At 54.2% G+C, this 12,737-nt stretch overlaps 1 protein-coding gene across 5 annotated transcripts; it reads right to left on the reverse strand.

Annotated features, from left to right (window-relative positions):
• Window positions 1-318: 318 nt before the first annotated feature.
• Gpr4 (G protein-coupled receptor 4) lies at window positions 319-10,014 on the reverse strand. 5 transcript variants are annotated; one of them, XM_060368601.1, is made up of 3 exons: window positions 9,613-9,734; window positions 8,490-8,583; window positions 319-2,486 (listed from the first exon to the last, which is right to left on the reverse strand). In XM_060368601.1, the coding sequence occupies exon 3, from the start codon at window positions 1,703-1,705 to the stop codon at window positions 614-616; it is 1,092 nt and encodes a 363-aa protein (XP_060224584.1). In that variant the 5' UTR covers window positions 1,706-2,486; window positions 8,490-8,583; window positions 9,613-9,734; the 3' UTR covers window positions 319-613. The 5 variants fall into 5 exon arrangements, with proteins under 5 accessions (XP_060224584.1, XP_060224603.1, XP_021497804.1 ...); XM_060368620.1 differs by lacking the exons at window positions 8,490-8,583; window positions 9,613-9,734 and adding an exon at window positions 9,862-10,014; XM_021642129.2 differs by lacking the exon at window positions 8,490-8,583.
• Between the last annotated feature and the right edge of the window lie 2,723 nt (window positions 10,015-12,737).

A 12,737-nucleotide genomic window follows, 5' to 3' on the forward strand; every position in this document is an offset into this window, starting at 1 on the left:
CACTCCAGCCCCTCACTGGGGGATTCTAGGCAGGGGCTCTACCACTGAGCCACACCCCAGCCCCTCGATGGGGGATTCTAGGCAGGGGCTCTACCACTGAGCCACCCCCAGCCCCTCACTGGGGGATTCTAGGCAGGGGCTCTACCACTGAGCCACCCCCAGCCCCCGACTGGGGACTTTAGATAGAGTCTACTAGACTACATCCTCAGGCTTTGCTGCACTCAGTATTTTGAGACAGGGTCTAACTTTGTGGTCCAAGTAGGTCTTGAACTTTCAAATTTTCCTTCCTTAGCCTCCCAAGCAGTTGGAATCACAAGCTTGTACCATCAAACCAGACTCTTCTGTCTTTATTGGAAACCAGTTAACTGAACCATCACCTCATCCTAAACTCCACATGGCTGACTCCATCTGGGAGTCCGTGATGACAGACTTCCAGCCGTGACATTCCCCTTCAGGCCCTGTGGGTTATAGCGAATCATTGGGGATCATGGTGGAAGAAGATGGCTTGAGAGAGACACAAAAGCCACATTTTCCCCCTTGTATTCTTATGAATATTCACAAGGACATATTTACATTCATTTGCATACACGGGGGGGCAGGTTGGGGATGGGGCTCACTGTGCTGGCTGCAGCAGCACCTTCAGTGGCACCTGGTCCCCCTGGGCGGTCGGAGGCACTGCCCAGACAGCCCCTGAGGACTTGCCGGTGGCGCTCCTCTTGGAGGTCAAGGGTGTCTCCAGGGTGAGCGAGGCGTTGGCCATCTCCTGAGGCTTGTCGCTGGCCAGGAAGCGGAGGAGGTTGTGTAGGGCCTTGGTCACATCACTGCGGGCTCCCTCGTTGACCAGGCAGTAGAGGATGGGGTCAGCCACGCAGTTGAGGCTGGTGAAGGCCAGGGAGCTGTGGTAGGCGGAGAAGACTCGCTCCTCGAAGCCACAGTCCCAGGGCCGGCCCAGGTAGACAGCGCTGCGAGACAGCAGGAGGGCGTGGTAGGGCGCGAAGCAGACCAGCACGATGGCGATGAGGCTCAGGGCCAGGCGCTTGATCTTGACTTTCTCCTGGCGCTCGGTGGACACGCTGCTCTGCACCGCCCGCAGGATGCCGCGGTAGCACAGCAGCATGAGCGCCCACGGGAAGAGGAAACCCACAAACACGCGGTAGACGTTCATCCAGGCGACCCAGCCCTCCATGGGGAACTTCTCGAAGCAGAAAGTGTGGTTGTAGCGGTCTCGAAAGAGCTCGTCGTGGAAGAGCGGCGCCGAGTTGGCGCCCAGCTCGGTGGCCCAGACCACGGAGCTCACCGCCACAGCGGTCTTGACCCGGCGCAGGCGCGCGAAGCGCAGCGGGTGGGCCACCGCCAGGTAGCGGTCCACGGAGATGCAGCACAGGAAAGCGATGCTGATGTAGATGTTGCTGTAGAAGATGAAGCCGAAGAGTTTGCAGGAGCCGGGGCCGTGGATCCAGTTGTCGTGGTGGAGGAAGTAGTCGACCCACAGCGGCAGCGTGCAGATGTACAGCAGGTCGGCGATGCTCAGGTTCATCAGGTAGACGCCCAGCTCGTTGCGCTGGCGCACCTGGCGGTAGGCCGCCCACAGGGCCAGGCAGTTGGTGGGCAGCCCCACCCCGATGACGAAGATGTAGAGGGACGGCGGGAAGAGGTGGTCCACTCGTGAGTCCACATGGCAACCCTCCCACGTGCGATTGCCCATCCTGGGCGCTGGGGCTTCCCAGGTGCTTCCCCTGGCCCGCTGGGGCTACAGGGCCACGGGGGGCGGGAGGCCATGGGGCCCCCTGAGCCCCCTCTTTGGAGGCTCAGGGGAACATCACAGGAGACAGTTCAGGAGGACTGAGTCTGGGCTTGCTTTGCGGCCGGCTAAGCAAAAGGAGAACTTGAGAGAAAGAGCATCAAGGAAGGCTGGAAGTAGGGTAAGAGGTGGGACTAGTATCAATAAGGGTGTCTGTACGCGCAATCAGAATATAAAGATGGCGGCACCGGAAAAAACCAAAACAAAACAGGTGAAGGCAGTGCTTACAGAGGAGATGAAGATACAAGAGGTGAGCTTATCGGGTCTTAGGAAGTAAACGAGGACGTGAGGAAGAACCAACGGGATGGAACGTTCCAGAAGAATCAGGAAATAGCACAGGGATCATTGAGATAAGACACAGAGTTGGGAATATGCAGCTTGGAGTGCTGGCCTCTGCTAGGACCCCAGCAGAAAACAGAGAGCTATGTGAAGTCACCAGAGGGGGAAGAAAAATGAGGTCTCCTCTGGGGATGGACAGAGAGGAAGGGTTTGTAAGGGCTGGGGACTGTGGGAATAGAAGCTAGGAAACGGAAAGCTGGGCAAGTGATGGAGCACAGGGTGTTGTGGGTAGAGGCGGGACTCTGACGGGGCCACCAGAAGACTCAGGGTTGATCCTGGTGGGGACCGAGGGGTGGAGGTGATGTTGTCCCACTCATGGCTGCACTGAGAGGTGAGCTTGCTAGGCCTGTGGGGAGAGAAAACAGCGGTGAAACAGGCATGGCCACCATGCTGGCCTCCCCCATGCCTTCCTAGGATTCCTGGGACTCCAACAAAGCCTGCTTGAGTCCCACCCCAAGGACCAAGAGCACGGGAGCATGGGATTGTGGTTGTCGGGCAACAGAGCGGCTTTCAAAACCCAAATCAAAGACCCGACATGCTGAGTGTGTTGGCATGTGTCTTCAATCCTCGATGTCAGAGGAGAATTAGGAGTTCAAAGTCATCCTCCACTACACATTGGGTTTGAAGCCACGATAACCTGTTTCAAAGTAAGCAGTGGACAGTGAGGGTGTGGAGATGGCCCGTGGGGAAAGGAGCTTGCAGCCAAGCCTTTCCACCTGAGTTTGATTCCAGGAACTCGCACCATGAAGGGGAACAGTTCTACAGGTTGTCCTCTAACCCCCACACGGATCGTATATCAAGCATTGCACACACACACACACAGGCACACACAGAGACACAAGAGTTGACCAACAGAAGCAAGAAGCACGGCCCAGATCTGTCCAAGGTCCTCAGTGCTGTTCTCAGCCTGCCCTTCAGTGGACACAAAAGGACCTCAGGGTTGACAAAGGGACAGAGAGCCCAGGGGAGCCCAGGGCTGGTGACAGCAGGGCACACAGCCCTCACAGCCCCTTCCCGTTCCTTTCCCATTGTCTGAAGTGAGGATCTTGGGCCTTTTTTATGGGAAGCTCTACAGGTTTAGAGCAGAAAACATTCACACACCAAACCCCTCACCTGAGGATCAGAGTGTCTGTACATACTTAGTTTTCTTGTGTGTGAACCAATTTCCCTCCCCCCTTTTTCTCTCATTCTCATGAAGTCCAGGCTAGCCTTGAACCTGCTGTGTAGTTAAGGATGACCTCGATGCTCCTGCCTTCTCCTCCTGAGTGCTGGCATTGCACCATCATGCCCAGTTCACACAGAGCTGGACTTTGTTATCTTTGGTCTCATGCATTCAAGGCAGGTGCTCTACCAACTGAGCCACATCCTCCACATGTGTTGGGGGGTTGGGGATTTATCTCAGTGGTAGAGCCCCTGCCTAGAATCCCCCAGTGAGGGGCTATGGGTGTGGCTCAGTGGTAGAGCCCCTGCCTAGAATCCCCCAGTGAGGGGCTGGGATGTGGCTCAGTGGTAGAGCCCCTGCCTAGAATCCCCAGTGAGGGGCTATGGGTGTGGCTCAGTGGTAGAGCCCCTGCCTAGAATCCCCCAGTGAGGGGCTATGGGTGTGGCTCAGTGGTAGAGCCCCTGCCTAGAATCCCCCAGTGAGGGGCTGGGGTGTGGCTCAGTGGTAGAGTACTTGATTAGTATGTGCAATGCCCTAGGTTCTATGGGCACTATTTGAAAGACTTGAGGCAAAAATATGGAACCTCCTGGTGCTTGGCCCTGGATAACAAGGCTCTTCCCATCTGGCCTGTGCTGCCTTGCCTACTCCATCTCCCTTCAGCAGTCTCCAAGCCAGAGCTTTCTCCAGTCCTAGTACCTTCACACTCTCTGCCTGACTGGCCTATGCTCTCTTCAGTTCCTCTATCTATAGTCCTTCTTTATTCTTTCACGAGTCTCTGCCACAAAGTCCCTATTACCACCACAACCTTCTCTTCACAGCTATGTGTATCCAGCTGGCTTCTGTCTGTGTAGAACTTCTTGGGACAGAAGCCTTTCTTACCAGGTGGATTATTCTATGCCTGTGTGAAGGTCAGTCCTTGCATACAACAGGTGCTCAGTAAGTGGCTGGGTAAAGAAGTCAGTCCGGAAGCCTAGAACACCCTGACCAGCCCTTCTCTCTTCATGGCCCTCCTCCTTCCCCCCACCCCTCACCCCCACCATTGGACCCCAGGCATCAATAAGCCCTGGGGAGCCAAAGAGGAAAAGGCTGCATGTTGGGAAGAGATTAAAGGGCAGGACCAATCTGCTTCCTGATTGACTTGGAAAGGTCAAGCCACTTCCTAATCCCTAAGGCCAGCTCCCTGTGGGGGGTCGTTGGCCACCTACCATCCATCCTCAGAGCTGAAAACTTCTGGGTCCCTTGGGGGATGGAGTGGCAGGGTCTTGTTCCTGGATGAACCAATGGGAGCGAGCCTAGCCTACCATCAGTCAAAACCTCCCACCCAGACCAAGTGTTCCCTCTAAACCTCTTCTGGCATCTTTCTCCTCTTCGCTTGCCTTCCTCACTATCTCTCTTTTCATCTCTCCTCCTTTCCTCTTGTGACATGATGGGAAATGTTTTCCTCCAGAAGCTTCAACTTCTGCAAAAGAGGGGTAGGTACGGTCCTTATCCTAATCACACCACACATGGAAATCTTTGACAAAATAAGACATCGTCAGTAAAATGTGCAGTATTGGGGCCTGGGGATATAGCTTAATGATAGAATGGTTACCTAGAACCTAATGGTGGGTGCCAGGCATAGCTACACAGAAGAGTGCTCCTCTAGCAGGCATGGGGTCCTGAGTTCAATCCCTAATCGCACAAAGAAGAAACAGGGAGCTAGGAAGACGTCTAAAGCATATAGCTTATCTGATGAAGTATTAGCTTAGCATGCATGAAGCCCTGGGTTGTATCCCCAGTGCTTCATAAATCAGTCAGGTTGGCCCAGGCCTATAATTCTAACAGGTCAGCTTGGGGTAAATGAGACACCTTAAATGTAAAGAGAAAGAAAGTAGGTGGCGGGCTGGGACGTGCTGAGGATATGTCTCAGCGCGTGAAGGGGCTGCTGTGCTAGGTGGGCACCTGCATCCAGACCCTCCCTCGGCACCCACATAAACGCCCTTCTGGGTGTCCCCTGAAGCCCCCCCTCCATGGCCCCAGGTCCCTGCTGTGACTGGAACGGGTACACAGGCAGCAAAGACATTCCTGGCAGGCAACGGAAATGAACTTCCCATTGCCAATTTCCTCCCAGGGAACACAGTCTGGCGTCCACCCTGTCCTCAGCCTACCTGAGTCATAGGGATGCAAGGCATGAGGCATGGAGGCACACAGACAGACAGAGTGCCTGCCTGACATCTGGCCACCACAACACCCCCCTCCAAATCATCACAGAACCCCGGAGTCTTAGAATTCCATTGTACAGGCTCACGGGGTGAGTGCGGGCAGGGAGCTACTTTTTCCTGTACATGTGGGGAAACTGAGGCCCATAGTGGAAAGGCTTTTATTGACTCTCTGAGCTGAGCAGTGTCTCCTTCTCTGATTGTTTCTCTCTTCTCATTCCTGTACTCCTGTCTTTCTAGGGGCTTCAGACCCCTTTTAAGAATTTGTTAAAAATTTGGAATTTTTCGTTGTTTCTCTGTTTAGCCCTGGCTATCCTGGAACTTGCTCTGTAGACCAGGCTGGCCTCACAAGAGATTTGTCTGCCTCTGCCTCTGCCTCCTGAGTTCTGGGACTTACAGGCATGTGTCCCAGGACCTGGCTAGCCTGGCTAGCTGGTTGAAACAGTGCGCTTCAGGTTTAGATCTCAAAAACCAAGGGGGGTGGGGTGTGTGGTAAAAGACAACCTCGTTCTCTTCTGGCCTCCAAATTAACATGCACTCGTGCACACGAGTGGGGAAACACACACACACACACACACACACACACACACACACACACACACTGACCCACCGTGGCTGGAGTGTCCCTCCGGCCCCGGCCCCTGCCCAGCCCCAGGTGAAGTCAGTGTTATCTTAACCCTTAGCGAGTCTTGGGGAGGTATGCATGCCCAAATTTTACATATACCCCACCCCAACTCAGGTTCTGCAGGAAAGATAAGTTCAAGTGTGGCACAATATTTGTGGGGGCTAGGAAAGGCTAACTCGTACCCCAATCCCCCGCAGGTGTCAGCTACAAAGCCAGAAAAAATAACCCTGGTCCCACAAGGCAGTCCGCCATCCAGAAAGGTTCAAAGACCTGGAGGTTGAAAAGCCAGGAAGAAAGAGGTGACAGCCACCACCCCACCCCCAATCTTCATGAACCCCTAGCCCACTCACCATCCTTGTTTTCGAGACCACTAGGCTGGCTCCCCTCTCTCCTGCCACCACAGGCTCCCAGTCTCCCCAATTCTGAAGCCCCTGGGGACCGGCCAGCTCCGGTCTGCTCATTAGGGCTGAAATCTGATCAGTGTGTCTCGCTGCCCACCTGGTGCCTTGGCAGCAAGCTGAACCGGTGAGGGGGGTGCAGTCCAGGCCACCCTCGTGTCCTGGCTGGGCCTCGGTTTCCCCATTTCTCTTAAGGAGCATCTCTGTCCCACCCCCGCCCTGGCCACTCCGCCCACACCACCCAGCAGGACTATGGAATTCTTAGAGCTACCCTGCTGACATTCGCAGCTCTGACAGTTCTCAAGGCCCCAGGTTCTGCGGCCAGCCCCGCTTGTGGTCCAGTGTTCTAACATTCTAGAGCCTTGATTCTTTCCTTTCTGTTATTATTATCCTCGCCTTTGCCAACGCACCCTTGTCAGTTTCCAATATTACTGGCGTCTCCCAGCCCAAGATTCTGAAGTTACACTGTTAGAACCTTCTATGATTTAAAAAAAGAAAAAGAGAAAAAGAAATTCAAAATAAAAGAAAATAAATCACACGCTATGACTTTCATAGTCTATAATTAAACCCTGGGTGATTTTTATCTTTTCCCAGCAAATGAATACACATTTCCCTTTTCGCTCTTTACAGAAATGAAAACACCTTGTAAATAAGTGGACCCCACTTCCTCTTTTCCCCTCATTTCTGCTTTGAATTAAGAAAAACCCATGAGTTTTCAGATTGGGCAGCATCCTACAGTGCCCAGGGTTCACAGAGCCGGGGAGGGGGCAGGATGGGTGACCACCTTCCCCTGGCTCCCCACGAGGGTCTTCTCCCCACCTCAAGAAGGGACCCTCGGAACCCAGGCTCTTCTGACTCCTTGCTCAGCGGTCTGGCCTCATCCCTCCCTGTTCACACCAGCTGAGTTATTATTTGTCTAGACACAAACCAAATTATAGGCCCTGCCCCAGAGGAACAGTGGGCTTCGGGGTGGGGGAGGGCCAGGAGACAGGGGTGGAGTCCATTTGCTTGGCTTGCCTCCCTCCTTTTGAAAACTCTCCCCCTCCAGCCCCCAGCCCAGGCCACCTCTGATGCCTCTCCCCCTTCAACCAGCAAGCCCTCCCACCTGGCTTCCCGCCACCCATACCCACGCCTGGCGTCTCTCCCTACTCACTGAGAGGACCTCATTGCCCGGATTAATCCGACTTAGCAGTGGTGCAAGAATTCAGGTCTCCAGATACGGTCAAGGGAACCCAGGTCTTCGGATATGGGCTGCTGTTGTTGGACAAGCGCCCCAACCCCTGAGGCTGTCGATAACTCACTTCCGCTCTAGGGCTCAGTTTCCCCACTTTAAAATGGAAGGGGCATGGCCTACAGGTCTTTGGTGCCGCACAGCCATGAATTCGGTAAACCGTCAAGCCGTCAGCACTGATGCGCACGGACTGAAGCGCTGGAGCATCAGAAGGACCTCCGGTACCTTGTACTTGTCTCAGAGGGTTTCAGCATCCCGGGTCCTGGTCCCGGAAGGCAGGGTCTCAGTATCTGGCCCAGCCTGACCTCACTCAGACTAAGATTCTCCCACCTCAGCCTGGGTTACAGGCATGTGCCACTACAAGAGTTTTTTGAGGCAGGGTGTCATATAGCCCAGGCTGGCCCAAAACACTTACCCCTCATGTCTCTATTTTCTAAGTGCTAAGACAACAGTCAGGCGCCACCAGGGTGCACTGCAGGGCTCCGGGGCGGTCTGAGTTTGGGAACCTCCCCCTACTGGTGTCACCCACCATTCCTAGGAGGATCCCAAACCTGCAGTCGGTCAGGTCCAACCTCAGAGAGCTGGTGGGACACCCTTTTGGTGACTATAGGGGGACATAGATGTCTCGAGGCTCTAGGAGTGCTGTGGTGTTCCCCATCTTTTACACCAGCGCCCCCCTTCGCACATCGAGCTTAGGACACACACAACAAAGCCTTGGGAATTCTGAAGCCTCACCTTTTCCGGGTTGAGGGTCGGGGTACTGCGGAGCTCCGTTGCAGGGAAGGGGAGTAAGGCAAAGCAAGAAGGAGTTAACGGACCCAGCCAAATCCTGGAAGGGAGGAAGTGGGGGAGGAAGTCCACCCCCCATCCCCAGCCAGGAATTCCTGAAACTGGAGGGTGGGGTAGGTGTGACCTCAGAAGCCATGAGGGGACTATGAGGTGGGCACTGGGGTCATGGTGCCACTCAGAATCCATTTGCCTGGATTGCAGCCCCACTGTCCCCAACTTCAACCCTAAGCAGCCCCACATCCTGGAGGAGACGATTCTACGATGTCTCAGGACTTAGGGAGAGATTTAGGGAGGCTGGAGGCTAAAGGAGCTACGGCAGTGTGAGAGTGAGCGAGGGCCAGAGAGCAAGAGAACCGAAGAGGAACCCTATGGGGGAGAGAGAGTGAGAAGCTCACAGAGATGCTGAGATGGGTACAGAATTGGGGACACCCAAAGAGAAGGAGGGGTCTCCCACAAAACAATAACGGAGAAACAGAGGCCTGGGCTGAAGCAGGAAGGACCCAGAGGCAGACAGGAAGAGCAGGCGAGGGACCCTAAGAGATGAAGAAACAGAGCCCACTGGGTTTGTTGCTGAAGAACACCTTTAACCTCGACACTTAGGAGGCTGAGGTGGGGTTAATGGCCAGTTCAAGGAAAACCTGAGCCGTGTAGCCAGTGTCTATCTACAAAACGCCAGAGGGTGGAGAGTCGCGGGTGGTTGCACAAACATACAATCCCAGTATACCCTAGGAAGCTGAGGCAGGAGGATTGCAGTGAGTTTGAGACCAATGTTGGCAAGAGAGTGAGTTCAAAGCTAGTTTAAGGTATACGGTGAGATCGTGTGTGTGTGTGTGTGTGTGTGTGTGTGTGTGTGTGTGTGAAAGAGAGAGAGAGAGAGAGAGAGAGAGAGAGACCCCAGAGGCAGGGGATCCTAGGAACCACAGGGACAGGAGGGAGATACGGAAAAGATAGACTCTCCAGAGCCAAGTGGAGGAGAGTGGACAGTGCGGGGAGACTGAGGCAGCGGAGCGGCCACCCGAAGGTCTTGGACCTGCTAAGGGGGAGGGCGGGAATGGAGGGTAGCACCCACCTGCGCGGCGGCTGGGCTGAACGACCGGCGTCGGCGACCTGGTCCCGTATCTGCGCAGCGCGGGACCCGGCGGGCGCCCCCGCGGGGCAGGAGAGCAGCGACAACCCCTAGCCCAGGGCTGGAGTCCGAGCCCAGGCCCCGCCCCAGCCAGGCCCGCCCCCGTTAACCCCTCCTCTGCCGTGGCCCTGCACCCCCCTCAGCCCTCAGCCCCCCTCCCCCCGCCCCGGAATTCCAGCCTGGAAACCTCACCTGCTGCTTCAGAGGCGCATCCCGTTAACCCCTTCCGTACCCTCTCTCCAACTCCACACTTCCAACTTAACCCTTCATCTGGGAAGGGAAGCTTGGCTTGGGACCCTCCTTCCTGTCTTCTTCTTTGAAGAGACCCCTCTCTGCAGGCCTCCCTTAGTAACTTTCCCCAGGTCCCCCGAAGGGAACGAGGACAAAGCGGCCAGTGAACTGTCTCAGCAGACAGAGGCGATTGCTACTCATTCTGAACTCAGATGCCCAGGATCCACGCGATGGAAGCAGTCCTCTGACCTCCACACTGTCCCGTGCCACACCCCCTCTGATAAACAACTGTTAAACTGTACATTTCACATGGAGGTCTGTTACGTATCCACCCCAGGCATCAGATCCGTAAATGGAAGGAGCCTTGCTTCCTCCCTCCACAGTCAAAGTGGTTATGCAAGGTCCTTTTTTCATTGGGATGTCACTTCACAGAGAGCATAGCTTCAAATCTGTGAGCCGGTGTCATCCGGGCCAGCGTTGCGAGCCTGTAATCTCCCAGCACTTAGGAGGCAGCGGCAGGAGGATTGCTGGGGGTTTGAGGCCACACTGGGCTACATAGTGAGGTGTTGCTTCAGAATGTTTCCCCGGGGCTGTCCAGGGCACCCAGCCTGCCCTCTGGAAGCTTCCTGTCCCGACAGAGCACTGCGCACCACGCAGCAACTGGACTTTTCAAGCTTTTCCTAGTGTCAGCCTCTCCGGTGGGAGGAGGCCGTTCTCGTGTGGAGGTTCGTTACTGTTGTGTGTCTGTTGCCTAGAAGTGAGATCCCCATTGTTTGCAGGGACTGCGCAAGGGCTCCAAACGGCTTCATTGCCTTCTTTTTATCGCAGTTGTCATTTCCTGCACAAATTAGTCCTCGGGGTCCATTACAGATGCAGAAACATCTGATCCATCCCCCCCAGCATACGGCCCGCCAAAAACAACAGCAGCAACGGTTTATGAATTCTGATTTACATAGTTATTTTATCTTGAATCCTGAAGAAGATGGAAGTGATGGCCTTACACATACTAGGCAGGAGCTCTGTCACCAACCCACGCCCCCACCCCTCACTGGGGGATGCTAGGCAGGGGCTCTACCACTGAGCCACACCCCAGCCCCTCACTGGGGGAGTCTAGAAAAGGAATCTGTTACTGAGTATAGCACTCAGTGTTATATTTGTTTGTTGTTTGAGACAGGATTTCACTATCACTCTGGCTGTCTGGAGACTCAGAGAGGCACTTCATTCTGCCTCTATAGTGCTTGGATTAAAGGTGTGTGCCACCATATCCAACCCTTTATTTGTGTGTGTTTATGTGTGTGTGTAGCATGTGTTTGAACATGGGCACATGTGTCTGTGAGGATATGTGTGCATGTGTGTGTGCACAGAAAAGCCATTTTAAGTAGTTCCTCTTGGATTTTGTTTTGTTTTTCCAGACAGGGTTTCTCTGTGTAGCCCTGACTGTCCTGGAACTAGCCCTGTAGACCAGGCTGGTCTTGAACTCACATACCTGCCTGCCTCTGCTGGGATTAAAGGTGTGCAACAGCATGCCTAATTAAAATCCTGGTTTATTTATCATTACACATGGGAAGTTGGGGGGGGTCACGGGACACATGTGGGGGCCTCAACAGCTACACGACCGCATGCCCATCTGTGCACTATGAGTCTGCAGTACCTGAAGAAGACAGAAGAGGGCAGCAGCTCCCCTGGAACTGGAGCAGCGGACAGTTGTGAGGTAGTGTAGGTGCCGGGAATGGAACCCGGGTCCCCTGGAGGGGCAGCCAGCTCTCTTAACCCCTGAGCCATCTCTCCAGCCCCACACCCCTGTCCTCATGTTTGCCCCGTGAGCACTTTACTGACAGCCATCTCCTCAGGACTGTGTTCTTTCTTTTATCACCACAGATTTGTTTTCACCCATTCTACAACTTTGTACAAATCAAACAACTTAAAATAAAAACGGGGGGTTGGAGACATGGCTCAGAGGTTATGAACACTGACTGTTCTTCCAGAGGCCCTGAGTTCAATTCCCAGTGACCACAGGGTGGCTCACAACCATCTATACTGGGATCTGGCGCCCTCTGCTGGTGCACAGGCACAATGCTGTGCAAGTAATAAATAAAGAAAATTTTAAAAGAAAAGAATTAAACCCTTAAAAGATAAAAAAGGGGGCCATAGCTGCAGCTCTGTGAGGCTTTGGTAGGTGGCCTTGCCTCTCTTCACTATGTCGCTCCCTTCTTTCAGGGACCTTGAAGGACATAGGAAATGAGATGGTTAACCATGAGACAGAGGCCCAACGCCAGTGAGTTAGAAGGACAGGTCCAAAGCAAGTGTCATGGCAACCTTCTATAAATCCTAAAACATGAGACGTGGTTTTCCACAGCCCAGGAAGACCTTGAACTTCACCAGCAGCTGAAGATGACTTTGAACTCCTGATCCTCCTGCCTCCTCTCCAGCGTGCTTGTGCTTGGATTACATGTGTGGGCCACTAAGACCTGCTTCTAGAAAGCAATTCGGAGTGCCCAGCGGTGAGGGTAGGACACCCCTCTTCTGGAAAAACCCTCAGTTTGCTGCAGTTCAGTACAAGTGGTAGGCAAAATCCAGCCCGTTTCTGAGCATCATGGGGAATATTTGCAGAGGAACAGCTTTCTGAGGGACAGCTAGGAACTGGAGAGGACCATCACCACCCAAACCTTTGGGGTGCAAATGCAGCCTGCAGAATGAAAACTCTTTCTCTCCCACTACTCTGGATTTGGGGGACAAGGAACACTCCTGGGGTGGAGGCCATGCACAAGGTAGTTTCTCACGACCCAGCTCAGGGGGCACAAAGGTCAAGAGTGGCTCTGAGGGGGCACATGGAGACT

Source organism: Meriones unguiculatus, chromosome 1 (assembly GCF_030254825.1).
Source record: "Meriones unguiculatus strain TT.TT164.6M chromosome 1, Bangor_MerUng_6.1, whole genome shotgun sequence".
NCBI classification, from domain to species: domain Eukaryota; kingdom Metazoa; phylum Chordata; class Mammalia; order Rodentia; family Muridae; genus Meriones; species Meriones unguiculatus.

Excerpts from the sequence above, each read along its gene's own strand:
- Gpr4 (XM_060368620.1), bottom strand. The coding sequence starts at position 1,705 with ATGGGCAATCGCACGTGGGAGGGTTGCCATGTGGACTCACGAGTGGAC.